The sequence below is a fragment of the Lutra lutra genome, chromosome 9, assembly GCF_902655055.1.
Source record: "Lutra lutra chromosome 9, mLutLut1.2, whole genome shotgun sequence".
NCBI classification, from domain to species: domain Eukaryota; kingdom Metazoa; phylum Chordata; class Mammalia; order Carnivora; family Mustelidae; genus Lutra; species Lutra lutra.
Genome location: NC_062286.1, coordinates 53,695,710 through 53,714,862, shown reverse-complemented (window position 1 = coordinate 53,714,862; position 19,153 = coordinate 53,695,710). Strand labels below are relative to the sequence as shown.

At 37.5% G+C, this 19,153-nt stretch overlaps 1 protein-coding gene across 18 annotated transcripts in view; it reads right to left on the bottom strand.

The window, feature by feature from the left end:
* TIA1 (TIA1 cytotoxic granule associated RNA binding protein) overlaps window positions 1–19,153 on the bottom strand; it is a 30,533-nt gene that overhangs the window by 6,778 nt on the left and 4,602 nt on the right. For 6 of the 18 annotated variants that reach the window (XR_007129991.1, XM_047744858.1, XM_047744861.1 and 3 more), the window contains 6 exons: window positions 12,975–13,071; window positions 9,417–9,515; window positions 8,641–8,695; window positions 8,436–8,468; window positions 7,127–7,214; window positions 3,890–3,965 (listed from right to left, as the gene is read on the bottom strand). Coding sequence is in view for 16 of the 18 variants with exons in the window: in XM_047744858.1 (XP_047600814.1) it covers window positions 3,890–3,965; window positions 7,127–7,214; window positions 8,436–8,468; window positions 8,641–8,695; window positions 9,417–9,515; window positions 12,975–13,071 (448 nt within the window). In the remaining 2 variants the exon portion in view is untranslated. Of the gene's footprint in view, window positions 1–3,889; window positions 3,966–4,674; window positions 4,741–7,126; window positions 7,215–8,435; window positions 8,469–8,640; window positions 8,696–9,416; window positions 9,516–12,968; window positions 13,072–19,153 lie in introns of those variants that run through there. The other 12 variants (XM_047744857.1, XM_047744856.1, XM_047744862.1 and 9 more) reach the window with 5 other exon arrangements.

Here is a 19,153-nt window from a genome sequence, read left to right as displayed (position 1 = left end):
TAGATGGAGCCCTGTGTCAGGCTCCCTGCAAGGAGCCTGCTTCTCTCTCTGCCTGCCAATCTAATTCATTAAAAAAAAAAACCTTTTAAAATTAAACACAAAAGGATGACCTAGAGAATATGGGCTTTGGGATCTATTTCAGCCAGCATGATTAAAGAAGGTCTCTCTAAAATCTATCATTTACGTTGAAACTGAGAGGAACAGCAGGTAGCCAAGTAGAAACTCCAGGGAAGAAAGCCCTGGTGATAAGAAAAGCACTGCAGGGGCGCCTGGGTGGCTCAGTGGGTTAAAGCCTCTGCCTTCAGCTCAGGTCATGATCCCAGGGTCCTGGGATCGAGCCCCATATCGGGCTCTCTGCTCAGCAGGGAGCCTGCTTCCTCCTCTCTCTCTGCCTGCCTCTCTGCCTGCTTGTGATCTCTGTCTGTCAAATAAATAAATAAAATCTTAAAAAAAAAAAAAAAAAAAAAAAACGTATAGTAGGGGAAAAAAAGGAAAAGAATAAGCATAGGAACAAGGTCCTTGAAAAGGCAAGAAAAGTTAAGATCCCAGTTTTAAGTACTTTGGCCTCCGTAGGAAGGACATTTCTACTGTAACAGAAGAGGAAGGTGGATGATTTCTATGTAGGTTTGGTGGTTCAAAGCTGAGGGAATTCCTGTATAGCTTCTGTTTTCTCACTAAAGCATTCATCTTGTCATCTTTGGGGTGATGCTGGAGAAAAGAGGAATACTGAGGAGATAGGAGGGGGCATGAAACAGTTGTAACAAAGAATGGGAACTCAAATTTACACTAAAGAAACACGTTTGCGAAGATAGTACCATGCACTCATTTACCATGTGTAACCATTAAATTAGAAACGAAACCAACTGACTCAGTTTTTCTTTAGCAGAATTTTGTTACTTCAGAGTAAGCAGAAAAGCTATGTTCCACCAGTACTGGAATTTGCCTACAGCATGCTTGACATAACAAGAGAGGCAAGAGAGTTGAGAGTAGCCACAAGTAGGGCTGGGGCACTTTACCACACCAGAATGCTGCCAATTACATAAAACAAATTTTATAGATGCTGAAATGTGAACTGAGGACATTAAAGTACTTTCTCAAAGTTACCCTACCACAGGATGGCTATTAGGATTCAAGTCCATCTCTGGCTGACTCCAGAGGCCATACACAGACATGCCTTGTCAACTCTATGCATTAGTGATTTCTATATAGCAGGAACCTATATGCAATAATCTCAAATGGAAAAAATTAGTTCCTAGTCCACAGAAGCCTATTTCCCCAACATATCACAAATCATTAAAATCCTATATATCAATCCTCCAAGTAGCTCACACTAACTTCAGCTATCAACCCATTACCCATTGCATGAAGTATTTTTCTACTTTTCCTAAATATTATGCTATGATTAACAGTAAAGCTTTTGAAACCAGTAATATTGTTGGTTTTTATTTTCTCATTTCACAGGAAATAAAACCCTTGTAATTGGTAGATGGGATATATACATGGCAGAGCTTTATCTTTTCACCTCTCAAAATCCTTAACCACTTCCAAGTTTTCTTCTAATATTCTAACATATGGGATTTTTTTCATTCACTTCCTGAAAGGATGAAAACTATACTGCATGACACATTTTTTTTAAAAGATTTTATTTATTTATTTGACAGAGAGATCACAAGCAGGCAGAGAGGCAGGCAGAGAGAGAGGAGGAAGCAGGCTCCCTGCTGAGCAGAGAGCCCGATGCGGGGCTCGATCCCAGGACTCTGAGATCATGACCTGAGCCGAAGGCAGCGGCTTAACCCACTGAGCCACCCAGGCACCCCCCCCCCTTTTTTTTACAGATTTTATTTATGTATTTGAGAGGAGAGAGAGAGAGAGAGAGCAAAAGCAGGGGGAGGGAGAAGCAGACTCCCCACTGAGCAGGGAGCCAGATTTGACTTGATCCCAGGACCTGGAGATCATGACCTGAGTCAAACACAGATGCTTAACCATCTAAGCCACCCAGGTGCCCTGGTACAACACATTTTTTTTTTTAATTTTTAGAAAAGATTTTATTTATTTATTTGAGGGAGAGAGAGAGAGAGAGAGAGAGAGAGCACGAGAGGGGAGAAGGTCAGAAGGATAAGCAGACTCCTCGAAGAGCTGGGAGCCGGATATGGGACTTGATCCTGGGGCTCTGGGGATCATGACCTGAGCCAAAGGCAGTCACTTAACTAACTGAGCAACCCAGGCATCCCCACCCCTAAGGTATTCTTACACAGAAAGTACAGCCGTGTTTTTGTAATATATCTTTGGCAAATGTTCAGTCCTAATAGAAGCAACACGATAAAATCTAAGGTTAATGAAACCTTAGTGTATACTCCAGTGCATATATATTCGTCCATCATTTACCCCTGTATTTTTGAAGTCTGATATCTCTGGCATTTAACTGTTTTGAACCTTGAGTTATCACACTAAAAGAGGTAAATCATTTATTTGTATTTATAGTACATTTACAAGGTTCAGACTTCAAGCAGTACAATACTGTGATAAGCTTCCCACTCTGACCCCCATTTGCCTCTCACTTTCAACCCCCAAAGAGGAAAACTGTACAGCAAGTTTTTTGTTTATACCTGTGAGGAGAATATATATACCTAAAAAATACACACTCCCCTTTTTTACACAAATGAGCCTTGCACTTAATTTACCACAGAAGTATTTCTATAATCAGTATGTACAGAGATTCCTTTTATTGTTCTGTAAGTACTGGCTATGGTAAGATTTCCATGGTGTACATATATATTTTTTAAAACAGCAGGACATGATTACATTGTATGGAGGACATGCCAAAGATTTTATCCAGCTGATACACAGGGGATGAGGCTTTTCCTTCTGTGTATATCCCACACTCACCTCTCATTTGACAAACTGAACTATCCTTCCTTTTCTCCACAAAACCCAGAAATTTCAAGTCCATGCAAATGTGTTTAAGAAATGATTGTTTTGTGTGTGTGTGTTGGTTTTTTTTTTTGTCAGAAAGAAAGCACAGGCAGGCAGAGTGGCAGGCAGAGGGAGAAGCAGGCTCCCTGCGGAGCAAGGAGCCCGATGTGGGACTGGATCCCAGGATGCTGGGATCATGACCTGAGCCGAAGGCAGAGGCTTAACCGACTGAGCCACCCAGGCATTCCTAAGAAATGATTGTTAAATGAAAGAAAAGAGAAGACATTTTCAAATACATTAGTATATAATTTCTAAAAAGTCCCCACCCATTGGAGCATTTTATTCTTGTTTTTGTTTTTTTTTTTTAAGTTTTTTTTGTTTAATTTTTTAGTAATCTCTGTACCCTATATGGGGCTCAAACTCATGACCCTGAGGTCAAAAGTCTCATGTTCTACTGATTGAGCCAGCTAAGCATCCTATCAGTTACTTTCTTTTGCAGGTAAAATATATGTATATTTGCAGGTAATATGATTTTATATTTTAAAAATTCACAAGAACCAATGGAAAATTACTATGAATAAGAGAATTTAGTAAAATAGCATATTAATAATCAATAGCTATATTCATATATATGAAGCAAATAGAAAACATTTTAAATTACCATGAGAATATAAACAGAGAGATCATGAATTAAATAAACAAATGAGATTTTCAATATCTACCTTTGGCTGATAATTTAAACATCCTGACTTTCTATATTCTGTAAACATTTTATCAGTACTTTGCATGTATCAGGTGCTAAATAAATGCTGAAGAAATGACCAAATGGGGGAAAAAAAAAAGATATCCTCTTTCGAAGGTGTTAATTATCAGTGAAATGAGCAAGTGGCAGATCAAAGATAATTATTAAAACAAAATGCGTATCTTTAGCCTTTGGTATTAAAGCACCACACATGCACTTTTTAACTGAGCTCACCCATTTGTTGAAAAAGGAGACAAAGCCATATCCTTTAGACTTTCCTGTTGCCATGTCTTTTACCACTCGGGCATCTCTGAAATCAGAAATAATCAGAAGTTTAGGTTTGCAAACTCTCCTCTGGATATCAAGTGAGACTGTCATACACAACTCATTTTTATGTTTCATCTCCATTAAAATGAACCTCTAATGCACATTGACCTTTTATTCTATAAAATTTATCATGTATTAGCAAATGATGCTTAATAAACATGCAAATCAATAACTTCTTAAATATTTATGTATATATTATAAAAAACTGCCTCCCATTTCAAAAAGTTTTTAAACTTTTAAGTATTAAGCATGGTAAAAGTAGCTATTCATATAAAATTACTGAACCATTTATAGGGTTCACAGGCACATTAGAGGAATGGCTTTCTTTAACCATGCAATTGATAATTTTCTATTTGATTCCATATACTACCTAATCATTAAAAAATTAAAATAGAAAACTGGAAACTAAAAGAATAAAAAGCTGTATATTTCCTAAATTAATTAAATTATTTTGTTTTCTCAGATCAATTGACACCCCCCTTTTGGACTATGGGTAAATTTTGAGAACTTGATGTTTTCAGAAATGCTAATAAATCATTGAAGAAAAACACTAGACACACACTTTAGTTTTAAACTATATAAGAAAAGATTTTATACTGAATTTTAAAATAGCAATCATATAAGATTGATTGGAAACTACAAGATATAAAAGCAAAATTTTAAAAAGTCAGAAAGTAAAAAAGCACGCCAACATTTATCCACTGTGAACCGTAGCTTGTAGTTAGCCAGGGCAATTCTGTCCATTCTTCAGAGATACTCTGCAAAATAACCAGAGCCCTATTATTTGAGATTGAGTTAAAAAACCCAGCCATGATAGCTAAAACTCCATACCTCAAAAAATTGGGACTCAAATTGTGCTTCACAGGCAATCTGCTTTTAAGTTAGCCAGGTATGTCACAATGCTTGTTCTCTCAGGACACATGAACAAAACAGGCACTTTCACAACAAAAACCCAAGTCAGAAAGCCATGCAATATAATTTTATATTAAAGTATACATAAGCATATTTTGATCAATTTAGGAGTGATTTATTAAGTGTTTAGGGTCAAAATGACAAAGAGGTGCTGGTGAAAAGGGAAAACTAATGCAAGTCACGTCTCAATATGAAAAAATACTTATTAAATTATCGGTATGGTACACATGCATTTAATTTGGTAGTTGATTCACTTTTATACCAAAATTTGTTAGACTACCCTACGCTCAAGGAATAGAGTATAAACTGTATAAATTAGTGTAGGAAAGTACCGTATTTTTTATACTACATATTTTAACAGGCCACCACTTACTGAACACCATCTATAAACTGAGTACTATTGCAGGATCTCTACAGAGAATATCTGGCTATCATGAGAACCGTTCAATATGTATTTACCAATTTATTTCCTTTAACAAAAAAATCGGGAAATGATGCTAACTTAAAATGGTTCTTTTAAATTTAGAAACAATAACTCCTTGGGTAGCCTAAAACTCAGACATTATATATTACCTCCACTGAAAATTATAATCCATAAATTGTAAATTATAAAGACCTCACCAAAAAATATATATATATACATCAATAATCATGGTTGATCATAAAAAAATCTAGACTATAATTATGATACCAACATATTTAACAAGAAGAAATTACTGATCCATGATTAAAAAGTCATTATTAAAATTAGAATGTCATGTAACTTGAACTCGCTGATTGTTAAACAATCTTTACTTAATCCCAAACTAAAATCCCCATGTTTTCAGAAAAGCTACTTTAATCAAAATCAAAGCATTTAATAAGGTAGCTATTGAATCTGTTAAAATGTTAGAAAATTTTTTTCTTCTTAAAGTTAAGTTTCAGGATATGTTAGCCTTGAAATATATTTAAGTCTTACTTATTTCTGAAAGGATTCTCTAAGGAGGAAGCAGCAAAGATCTAGATCAGGGTTCTTTAATCCTTCTTTAATCCTTTTATGGTCCTGTGACTACTCTGAAAATAGGATAAAACTTAAAAAGATACTCCACACCAAAAAGAAAACAAACACAAAATTTTGTACACTTACAGAGCTTTTGAGCTGCCAAAGGTTAACACCTTCCAGACTAGGTATTTGAAAGCAAGCTAACCATCATCAACACCCTACTGACAGATTAAAAGGAACAATCAAGAAACTAGAACTTTACTTACTTTCCTAATCGGTTCTCACAGACAAAAGAAAAATGTTGCCTAACAGAAGAGTCCATTTATAAACCCTAATCTGCCTGCCTTTAAAGTTGGTCTCTACCTGTGGCCATTCTTTGGTCACTGTTCATTTTCATCCTCCTACCAATGAACTACAACTCTTCAAATGAACACTCCCCAGATTTACTACCAATACTATTAGCATTTACTTTCCAGTCTCCTCACCTTCTCATCTCTGCTGTTGTTCTGTTCCTCAAACCAAACCAAAGCTAACGTTTCCTTTTTACTACTCTTCTAGCTGGAACAGCAATAAAAAAGCAACCAGAAACCCCAGGATTCTGTTTTCTAAATTCAACAAGTACTTCTAATACTATATCAACTTATTCTTACTCCACTATGGCATGCTTTTCAAAATATTAAGATTCTTTTATGATGAACAATACCTTGAGCGAGCTACTTACAAAGGGCCTAAACTATACGATTATTAAGAAATGCAACCAAGACAGTGCTCCACAAAATACTAAAAGGCATTATTTTTAAAAGTAACAACGACAAAAGGGTAGATAACTGGGGATTAATATTTAACAACTGCTTTTTAGGTTGAATTGTTAAGGTTTCTTTTTGTTAAAATATATTAATACAAAATGCATGGTATCATAGAAGTACCCCAAGAGTCTAAATTCCTCAGTCAGAGCACAAGAATTACTAAAGATTATGACCAAGCTAAGCAAGACACTTACATAAGAAACAGTATGTACCATAGCAAATTTGTCTCTTAAGAGCTAATGCTAACTGAAAAAGGATTTTAAAATACTTGGAAGACCAAAGATTTACCAACGGGGAAACAATCTTTGGCTGTTAATGGCTTAAATGGTCTCTAAAACAACATAATGAATTATGTGGAAGGGTTAAAATTCGTAACAGATTTTCAAATTCTATATAAGCCTGTTTCTAATTAAAATCCATTTAAATTTATCTTCTGTTACTTACGATATTCTTCCAAATGGTGCAAAAGCAGCTTTTATATCTTCAGTTGTAATTTCTGGACTGAGATCACCAACAAAGACATGGAAATGATCTTATAAGGGGAAGGAGGGGGAAGTGAAAAGAAAAATAAAATTTTAGAATTTAAAATATACTAAAATCTATTCAATAAAATAATCTTAATTTATGGATTAAGTATAACACTAGCCTATATCTATACAGATCCTATAAATTTTATAATGAATGAAGGTGATAATATAGGAAAGATTCTCTTAAAGACTGCTATCTCTAACTGGAAACTGACAATTATATTTCCACTTACAGCCAATTATTACACTGGTCTAAGAAAATAAACTAATAATATATAACAAGCTTTGCAAAAAAAATTAATGACTTAATTACCATCTAATAGTGATTACATTTATCCAGTTTACCACTACATTAAGGTTTTAAAATTAAAATAAAATAGTGGTTACTGTGAGTTATGTAGACTAGATTTGCCTCAGTTAAGATAATTTGCTGAAGCTAGCTACATAATATACTTGGTTTAACCATATTTTGTGAAGAACAATCAAAGAAATACCTTGCAATGCAACAGTTTGATGTTAAAGTATTTGACAGTTTTCTCAAAAGCCAACAGTTTTGGTTGCCCAGACATTACACCATTCAGTTTATGTGAATCCATGTGCAAGTGAACTAAGACTGAAGGCAACAGAATGAAAACAGTAATCCCTTCACTTTATATCAGAGCCATCAAAAAAGCATTGGAGAGAAATAACGATTCCATATGTGAAGTTTTTTTTTTTTTTTTAAAGACAACATTCAAAAAAGAAACACTTTAAAAATACAAAATAGTTGGATCAACACTTTAAAAGGAACACATACATCAACTTTGACAAAGTATATTTGGAAAGAAAAATGACCCCCATCTGGCAGGCTTTAAGCAACATACTGGGTTGCCATTTGGGAAATGCTGTTTTGGGAGCAACTCAAGCAATCGGCAGATCTGGTATGCAGCACAGATCGTGACCTCAAGAAAGCAGGGTATCTTGCCCTTTAGTTGGTGAAAGGTGAAAGTATTTCTAAGGCATCAGCTGCTACCAAGGGGGTCAGAGAGCTTGAAATAGTACCAAAGTAGTGGACAAGCCACATTTGGTCAACGTTGGGAAGAAGGGGGAAAAATACTGCCAGAGAGACAAACAGAAATACGACCCCCTCCCTCCCACCACCCCCCAATATCAAACAAAAAAACTTCAAGTGGTTAGTGAATACCCTTTCAAGAGATTTCATTTTATGTTTAAGAAGATACAATTACCTTGTGAACGCTGTGTGCTGACAACGGTACTACCTGATGACAAAGATTAGATTTGTTCTTAAATTTATTAACACAAACACATTCAATCATATCTTAGGATAACGATCAAAACATTACTGCAAACATGAATGATGTTTATATGCTTTACAATAAAACTACTGTGTATAATAAAAACAAATATTCAAAGAGTATAAAATATACTTACTGCTTGTATCTTTCTTTTGACTGCTGGGGGTTGTTGCCCAATTCACTTTGACTTCCTAAAAAAATGTTTCTACATTTATGCTCCATAAAAATAAAGCTCAAAATCATGTATTACAAGATTTGCATCTATAAACACACAGGAAGGCAAATGCTGGAGATGAAACATTCAAGAGGATAACAGCTCTGGCCAAAGTTTCAATACTCACCTTTAAACCTATACTTCCTCAAATGCTCGCAAATCCTAATCTTACACACTTCTCTGTTAACATTCAAATAACCTTTCTTACCTAAAGTAACAATCATTTCTTTCTTTTTATTCTTCCCCATTAGTACCCAAAGTTCTAGAGATTTTATCCAAGCTTGAGTAATTCAACAAATATTTTAGTATTTACCATGTGTGAGGAATCTTGAAGAATACCAACATAAACAATGCCCTCTAAAAAGCTTTATTCCATCTTTTAAATATTAAATGTGATCTTCTGCTATGAAGTGATATAATGCCTCTAAAAGGTAATCAAATTGGGGGCATCTGGGTGGCTCAGTTGGTTAAGTGTCAGACTCTTGATTTTGGCTCAGGTCATGATCTTGGGGTTGTGAGATCATGTTGGGTTCTGCACTGAGCATGGAGGCTGTTTGGGATTCTCCCTCTCCCTTGCCCTCCCCGGTACCCCCGCTTATGTGCACGCTCAATAATGAAAGAAAGAAAGGAATAGTAAAAAAAAAAACTATATACAACTTAAAATTTTCAAGTCACCTTCTTTAAATATGACAGCTTACCTTACCCATTATCTTCCGCCCATTCATAGCAGCCAGTGCTGCAGCTGCATGACGATGCTCATAAAACTCCACAAAACAATATGGATCATTTCCAGCTGTCTGTTGAAGAAACACAAAAGCCGAATTTAAGTTGTATACTCCCATTACCTTAAAATTCTGTGAAGTTTTATATATCCCAAATATCAGGCCAAGGAAAATGAAGGGGTCTAGTCCACAAGTTAATCTTTAGATTAGGAAGTAGACACTTTAAAAAATTGAATGGTTTTAAAGAACACTGTCTTCTTCAACAAGTTATTGTATATTACTACATATAATTTAATCTTATATTAATGATTATCCTAATTGTGGATGGATGCATATAGAAACCAAATACACATTCCTCATATAACTCTTTAACTAACAGATGTTAGTGGAGTTTGACTAGACTCTTAAACTTTCAAGTCTCAGTACTGGCTTTTAATGATCTTTCCTCTCCCTTACCTGTTGTTTTGTTTTTAAGGTTTTATTTATTTATTTGACAGAGAGAGATGGCAAGAGACAGAACACAAGCAGAGGGAGTAGGAGAGGGAGAAGCAGGCTTCCTGCTGAGCAAGGAGGACGTGGGACTCTACCCCAGAACCTTGGGATCATGACCTGAACTGAAGGCAGACGCTTACCAACTGAGCCACCCACGGTCCCATCTCCCTTCCCTGATAAATGTTACCTTTTACTGCTATCAATGTACACATATCCTTGCTGCTTCTAACTTGCTAAGTAGCAGAAAATATCAAGCCAACCTTCTTAAACATATTTCAGGTTCTGAAAACTGAAGAGGTTTTCCGATAAACAAAGTTTTTAGAACAGGTTTCAGAATGTGGACTTTCTGACATCAATTTTTTGCTTATCATCTCTTAAAAATTCTCTTTTCTGGTGTTCCAAGTAATTAAGGTCTGATAAGTGCAGCTTGGATGCTTTATTGTAAATTAAAGAAGGAAAAACACCCCATATTTTATACCTATCTGCAAAATACAAAATGACTTGGACTCCATTTTTTAACACTTTCCATAAACCTCTAAGCAGAATTCAAAATGTGAAATCAAAATTCAAAATCGAATGACATTAGAATAAAGAAATTACTATTTTGTTACAAGGACAATTAATCCTTTAAAAAAGTCACTGGCTGGGGCGCCTGGGTGGCTTAGTAGGTTAAGCCTCTGCCTTCGGCTCAGGTCATGATCCCAGGGTCCTGGGATCGAGCCCCGCATCGGGCTCTCTTCACAGTGGGGAGCCTGCTTCCTTCTCTCTCTCTGCCTGCCTCTCTGCCTACTTGTGATCTCTGTCTGTCAAATAAATAAATAATAAATACATAAATAAATAAAAATAAAAAAATAAAAAAGTCACTGGCAGGGTCACCTGGGTGGCTCAGTGGTTTAAGCCTCTGCCTTCGGCTCAGGTCATGATCCCAGGGTCCTGGGATCGAGCCCCACGTTGGGCTCTCTCTCCGTTGGGAGCCTGCTTCCCCCTCTCTGCCTGTCTCTCTGCCTGCTTGTGATCTCTGTCTGTTAAGTGAATAGATGGAATCTTTAAAAAAAAAAAAAGTCACTGGCAATGATTTTTAAGAATGTTAGAGTGAGGAGGAATTTTTATAATTTTTAATACTGAGAGAATCATTTTATTTTAAAAACATTAAAGAGGGGCGTTTGTATGGCTTAGTCGGTTAATCATCCTACTTAGGTCATGATCTCAGGGTCCTGGGATCAAGCGCTGTGGCGGGCTCTGCACCTCTGCGTGGTGGGCTCTCTCCCTCTCCCTCCCTAAATTAAATCTTTAAAAATCTTTTTAAAAAAGTAGATAATATAAAAATGTTTTAGGGGCGCCTGGGTGGCTCAGTGGGTTAAGCCTCTGCCTTCAGCTCAGGTCATGATCTCAGGGTCCTGGGATCAAGCCCCGAATCGGGCTCTCTGCTCAGCAGGGAGACTGCTTCCCTTCCTCTCTCTCTGCCTGCCTCTCTGCCTACTTGTGATCTCTGTCTGTCAAATAAATAAATTAAAAAAAAAGTTTTAAAAATTACATAATTCAAACTAACACTACACTTAATGGTAATTCTATTACAAAGGTCAATGTTGTCAAGCATTAGAATGTGGTTACATAAAGTAGCCAAGATTTCAGCACAAATGAAAAAAGAATCTTAATTTTACATGATTTGTACCCAGAAAAAACTGCACCTGTTAGATAAAAAGATCTAAGCATTCATACTACCAGGCTTCATAACCCAGAGAGTATAAAATTCATAACTATGAACATCAGTCCAACAGTCCAACAGTATGAAAAGACTGGAATTTAGACTTGTCCTTTTTTTTTTTTTTTTTTTTGACAGAGAGAGACACAGCAAGAAAGGGAACACAAGCAGGGGGAGTGGGAGAGGGAGAAGCAGGCTTCCCATGGAGCAGGGAGCCCAATGCAGGGCTCGATCCCAGGACCTTGGGATCATGACCTAAGCCTAAGGCAGACGCTTAATAACTGAGCCACCCAGGTGCCCCTAGATTTGTCTTTTTATACACACTATGATTCAGGGTTAACAGCAATTACAGATGAATGATGCAATGTTTTTCTATATGGTAAGGTCTGATGGACAGGAACTGCCACAATGCAAGAAAAGCTTTAAAGGGCATTTAAAGGTTAAAAACACTTACACCCACACACTTAAACACTTTCACAGTTTATTATTTTTTTTTACCTTATTTCCCAATGTAATTGTAATAACTGAATTCCAGATTAGCCAATCAACTGACACCACATATGAAACAATCCTGATACCTCAATGTACCTTAAAACAAGAGCCTACATATAGTTCTTATTTGCTCTAAAAATGATTTAGTTCTATTCTCTTCCTCCTTTATTTATTAGTAAAATAAGCTAAACTCAGTGGCTAAGACTGACTTAAATTCACTAAAATTACTAGGAATTTAGAATGTATAAACTACTTTAAAAAAAAAAATGAATGACCCTGCAGTTTTTAAGTTTAATTTTTTTAGTAATCTCTTCACCCAATGTGGAGTTCAAATTCATGATTCCAAGATCAAGAGTCCCATGCTTTTCCTACTGAGCCAGTCATGCACCCCTATATAAACTAATTTAAGAGTTCCTGGAAGAGAGGCACCTGGCTGGCTCAGTTCGTAAAGCATGCAACTCTTGACCTCAGGGTCATGAGTTTGAACCCCATGTTGAGTGTAGAACATACTTAAAAAATAAAACTGCTCTTTTAAAAAAAAAAAAAAAAGAGAGAGCTCCTGGAAGTAATGGAGTTAACTAATCCATTAAAGAGGAAGAAAGTTGGGGCGCCTGGGTGGCTCAGTGGGTTAAAGCCTCTGCCTTCAGCTCGGGTCATGATCTCAGGGTCCTGGGATCCAGCCCCGCATCAAGCTCTCTGCTCTGCAGGGAACCTGCTTCCTCCTCTCTCTCTCTGCCTGCCTCTCTGCCTGCTTGTGATCTCTGTCTGTCAAATAAGTAAATAAAATCTTAAAAAAAAAAAAAAAAAAAAAAGAGAGGAAGAAAGTTAACTAAGTAAAATACCCTTACATCCATAATCATTTTGCAGTTTTTACAAGGTCCAATTTGGCTAAACAGCTGGAGAATTAGAGCTTCTGTCACATCTCTGGAAAGGTTGCCGACATATCTGAAACACAAAGAAAAACAACTTACCATTTTAAATTTGCTCCTTTGCATCAGTTTCTAAAGTTGCTTACTGAAAAGGAAATCTGGGGAATAGACAGATCTCTGCACTGAACTACACCACCGGAACAGGTTCCAAAAGTTTGCCAAAACTTCAAAATTTCTTTCAAAGCAGATACATGACACGCTACTTGTCATCTCATGGACATCAGTAGTAAAGGGGAATCCTGTGTGTATGTTTATTTAGTCAAGGTTTTGTAAAATAAGCCTGGTGTTTCTAAGTCTGTAGGCTTACCTTAGGAAGATCTGCTTTCAAAAACTCTCAAATGAGGGCATCTGGGTGGCTCAGTTGGTTAAGCATCTGCCTTTGGCTTTGGTCATGATTCCAAGGTCCTCTGAAGAAGTCCCACATCAAGATCCCTCCCTACTCAGCAGGGAGTCTGCTTCTCCCTCTGCCTGTCCCCACCAGATACGCCCCACCCCCTCATACAAGCACCCATGTGTGCTCTTTCTCTCACAAAAATAAAATCTTTAAAAAATTTTTTAAAAATCTCAAATGAGTCATTAGACACATAGCACATTTAATACAATCAATCTTGTGAAGCTTTGAAATTATTCCTACTTCTTCAGTATTACTGAGAACATTAAAATTTCCTCAATTTTTAATCCATACAATTCCCTTTATACTGTCCAATTTAGGTATACTTCGGTTTACACTGTGTGTGTGTGTGTGTGTGTGTGTGTATTTTAAAGATTTTATTTATTTATTTGACAGAGAGAGCCAAGAGCACAAGCAAGGGGGAACAGTAGAGAGAGAGGGAGAAGCAGGCTCCCCACCAAGCAGGGACCCCTGATGTGGGGCTCAATCCCAGGACCCTGAGATTATGACCTGAGCCAAAGGGAGACGCTTAACCATCTGAGCCATGCAGGCACCCCCACAATAAATATATTTTTGAAAAATCATGGGTAAATCACTTATTAGGTATTGCATATGGTCACAAAGGGATGGGAAACCTTACCATGAATATCACTAATCAGTGATAAGTGTAGAAGTGTAGAGAAGTAGAAGGATTCCAGGAGAGACTTTAACAGGTAATAGGCCTCAGTGACTAACAAACTTAGGGTAAATACTTTATTAGAAAACCACACAGCAGGGGGCCCCGGGAGTGTGCTACTCCCTCTCCCTTTGCCTGCCACTCCCCCTGCTTGTGTTCTCTCTGTCAAATAAATAAATAAAAATCTTAAAAAACAAACAAACAAAAACCCAAAACCACACAGCGGGGATAATCTTTCTTAAAGAGTTTATTTATTATTTTTTTAAAAGATTTTATTTATTTGACAGACAGAGATCACAAGTAGGCAGAGAGGCAGGCAGAGAGAGAGAGGAAGGGAAGCAGGCTCCCCGCTGAGCAGAGAGCCCGATGTGGGACTCGATCCCAAGACGCTGAGATCATGACCTGAGCCGAAGGCAGCGGCTTAACCCACTGAGCCACCCAGGCACCCCTCTTAAAGAGTTTTAAGTAAATTTTCTCAAAATTGGATTTTGAAATGAAATTACTTCTAGACTTGTTAAGTTGGGCTTTTATCACTTCTTTTTTTTTTTTAAGTAGGCCCCATGCCCAATATGGGGCTTGAGTTCACCACCCTCAGATTAAGGGTCTTATCTCTACCAACTGAGGCACCCAGAGGAGCCCCCTGAGGTTTATCACTTCTGAAGTCAGAATGTAGTCTCCCAATAACCATAGTTTCTCATTTTTCTGCCAAGAATCCAAGAATCCTTCAGAGACTGTGATAAAACATATGGACTTTCTCCACAGAAAAATAAACATCCATACATGCCTGAGAGTATGGATCCAATTCCTTCCTTCCACTTACCCAGTCAAGAGACAAACTCTGGGTGCTAAATACAAAGGCATTGGAATAGGTTAAAAAGGCAAAGGGAGAAGGGATGAGTCTTAAGGAACAATAAACATTTAAAGATCAGGTAGAGTAATAATATTCAAAATCAACTTCAACATCTATAAAACCAACAATTTTTCCAGTATTGGAGGCCATTACTACATCATGTCCTTATTCTGAGTATCTGTAATTAAAGGGAAAGAATTAGGCATTTATCTTGATTTGAGTAGAAACTCCAGTGTAGTATAATTTTTTTTAAGGGATAGCATAAGTTGTTGTTTTTTTTTTTAAAGATTTTATTTGACAGACAGAGATCACAAGTAGGCAGAGAGGCAGGCAGAGAGAGGAGGAAGCAGGCTCCCCACTGAGCGGAGAGCCCAATGAGGGGCTCCATTCCAGGACCCCGACATCACCACCCGAGCTGAAGGCAGAGGCTTTAACCCAATGAGCCACCCAGGCGCCCCAGTTTTTTTGTTTTTTAAAGATTTTATTTGTCCGAGAGAAAAGCAGACTCTCCTGAGCAAGGAGCCCAATTTGGGACTTGATGCCAGGACCCTGGGGCCATGACCTGAGCTGAGGGCAGACGCTTAATCGAATAAGCCACCCAGGCATCCCTAGTGTAGTATAATCTAACAGCCCTAGATGATGAGGGAAAAACTCCTTTACAGAAAAATGCTAGTCAATAAGTGTAGAGAGAATTAAATTAGTAAACAATGCAAAAGCCCTATTGAAATGATTAATTCAGGTAAGAATCATTAATAGCTACAAAACCATTAGGTGAACGGACTGTGTGAAAATGGTATTTGCAGGGTGCCAAAGTTATTACACAGATTACTGAACACTGCAAAGGGAAAACTACCTTAAAAGAGAAAGCTCTGGCTGTTTTACCCCTGTGATCGAACTTTAAAATCATTTTTATAGATAGACATTTCCATGTACAATATATATCATACAATACCACCTATGAAGTATTCATATAAAAGAAGTCTGACTTGAATCTAATTAAGCGTAAACTTAAACCCAAGTTGTAGAATACTGGGGGATGCCTTCATGGCTCAGTTGGTTCAATGTCTGCCTTCAGGTCAGGCCATGATCCCAGGGTCCTGGGACAGAGTGCCACATCCAGGGTCCTTGCTCAGTGGGGAGCCTGCTTCTCCCTCTCCCTCTGACCCTCCCCCTGCTTGTGTGGGCACTCTCTAATAAATAACTTTTTAAAAAGTTTATAGAATATTGGGCATATAAAATAATTATACAAATTCAGATGGGGAATATAAGACAACTTGATCTCTTGAAAAAAAAATTGTCCTAAAAAAATCCTTAAAAAGAGAGGACTGTTCTTGAGTAAAAGAAACCTGAAAGACACTGATAACCAACGCAATGACTAATCCTTGACTATAACCTAGATTTGGGGAGAGGAGTTAACTTTTTCTGGGAGAACTCTAATTAATCAATGTAGAAGGAATGAGGAAAATCACCAGAAAGCCAGCACAGTAGTAACTGCTACTGATTAGATCCACCCATTGATCTTCAGTTGATGCAAATTTTAGGGAGAAATAGGGTATGTGTAGAGCCTCGGAGTGCCTCCTCTAAAATATTTAATGATTGGTTTTTAACCAATGAATTGGTTGTTTTAACATATGTCCAAACCTCCCTCTATGAAGTGAAGCTTAATTTCCCTCTTCTTGAGTGTAGGTTAGTCTTATTGACTCAATTCTAATTAACAGTGTTGAAGACAAAAAAAAAAAGGTAGCCACTATACAGTGAAAAACTACTACCCTCACAAGACTGCCACAGTCATGAAATGCATCCCCTCACATATTAAAGGAGGATAAAGAGATAAGACAACAAAATGCAATGTAGGATCTTGGACTGGATCTCAGAATAGAGAAAGGACATTAGCAGAAAAACTGGGGATACTGGAATAAACCTTGTAATTAATAGTATTGTACAATGTCAATTTCTTACTTTTGATAACCATACTGCAGTTATGTAAGATGTCAACATTAAGGGAACCTGGGCGAAGGTTATAGAACTCTGTACTATCTCTAGAACTCTTCCATGTCTATTTTCACCTGACTCTTAATGCCTGTAAGAGAACTCAGAACTGCTTTATGTCTAAATGAAAAAAATGGCTCTAACACCTATTTTGGTAAAGCTCGACAATCTAGCGTCAAGTGGGCAGTATTTAGGGAAAGGAATTTCTTTTTTTTTTTTTTTCTTTTTTTAAACTAAGGCCAGCCACTTTTTTTTGTTTTTTGACAGAGAGATCACAAGCAGGCAGAGAGGCAGGCAGAGAGACAGGAGGAAGCAGGCTCCCCGAGAGAGCAGAGAGCCCGATGCGGGGCTCGATCCCAGGACTCCGAGATCATGACCTGAGCCAAAGGCAGCGGCTTAACCCACTGAGCCACCCAGGCGCCCCAGGAATTTCTTTTACTCTTTGCAAAACCGTCTAATTTTCTGAGAAATATTTTGAGTGATATTACCTACTTGAAGATATGTAATTTTAAAAATCGACTTTAAAAAGCACTAGGATTTGTATTACTTTACAACTGTTTATTCAATGTGACCTGTGGTATACTGTAAGATCCAGGAGCCTGTATCAATTAACTCTACATATACCTGTCTAGAGAAAAACTCTTCAGGGGGATGTTTCGCAAGCAACTTGCTCTCAACCTTCAACATCATTACAATAAACTAAAGTAACATAATATGTTCATATCCAAGAAACCAAATGACAAAATCTTTTCCCTCCTCATGCAAATAAAAATAATCCATTAGAGTTTTGCTTTTCACCAATAAGTTAATCATTAATACCTACTTCAAATTTTTAGAAGCAAATTAATGTTATTATTCTCCAACTCTATCTGTTAAATAAATTAATCGGAAACAGAGAGCCCAAATTTGAAAACTACAGATTCTTTTTATACTCACCATACTATCAATGGAAGAATAAAGAAGTTTCTTAGTTTGTAGAATGCACTATACTTTACAAAGCTCATTCTCATCTTTATGTACCTGTGTTTCTTTAGCTGTTCCATACTTTGTTACATTCTATTCTGTTTTTTTTTTTTTTTTTTTTTTAAAGATTTTTATTTATTTACCCGACAGAGTGAGATCACAAGCAGGCAGAGAGGCAGGCAGAGAGAGAGGAGGAAGCAGGCTCCCTGCTGAGCAGAGAGCCCGATGTGGGGCTCGATCCCAGGACCCTGAGACCATGACCTGAGCCGAAGGCAGCGGCTTAACCCACTGAGCCACCCAGGCGCCCCTCTATTCTGTTTTTGAAGCCAAAGGATTTCCAATTAACAACACAGATTTGTTACAGGTACAGTGGATTATTTTTTGGGGGTGGGGGGGTTCTGCCAAACATTTTTCTTCCTATTTTTAGAGAAATCCTCACTCTATGGCCAAGGCTCACTTCTCTACAGAAGCTGAAAAGGCTTGATATGGTTCTGTAGTCTCCCTTACATGTGATCCAGGTTGGGCTGATTAGGGAAACGGGACCTGAACACAGAAGACAAAGAGAGGATTAAAGAAGCAGAGACAGAAGAAAATACATTTTAGTGGCAAACAGCAGTGGAGTCCCACGTCCAGTGAAAGTGGAAGCTGTGGTATTTGGTCCTCAGAGGATGTGGTAGTAACATCATTTCTAGGACAGTCTGTGGCTTGGTAAGGACTGTGGGCCTGACAGCTGTCTTGTTTTCCTGAACATTTTCTAAGCCAGGTTCTATAACCTTCCTGCAAATGTGGGAGTATCCCAATATCCTGATTTTATAAATAGCTTTTATGCTTAAATTTTTTTTGCTTCCTGCATTAAAAAAAAAATCCCAACTGATAAAAAAACATACTGGAGCAGTGGCAAGCCAAGGTTCCCTGTCATGTATACTAGACCACTAAACAAAAATGTAATTTTCTTACATTTCTACAAGTTTTTTCTTTTTTCTTTTTCTTTAGAAGATTTTATTTATTTGAGAGAGAGACAATGAAAGAGTGCATGAGAGAGGAGGTCAGAGGGGAAGCAGGTTCCCCGTGGAGAGCCCAATGCAGGACTCGATCCCAGCACTCCAGGATCATGACCTGAGCCAAAGGCAGCTGCCCAACAGTGCCACCCAGGTCCCCGCCAAGTTTTTATTTTTCAAAATGCTTTAAAAAAAATATTAAAATATCCCTTTTTAGCTGTTCCACCATGA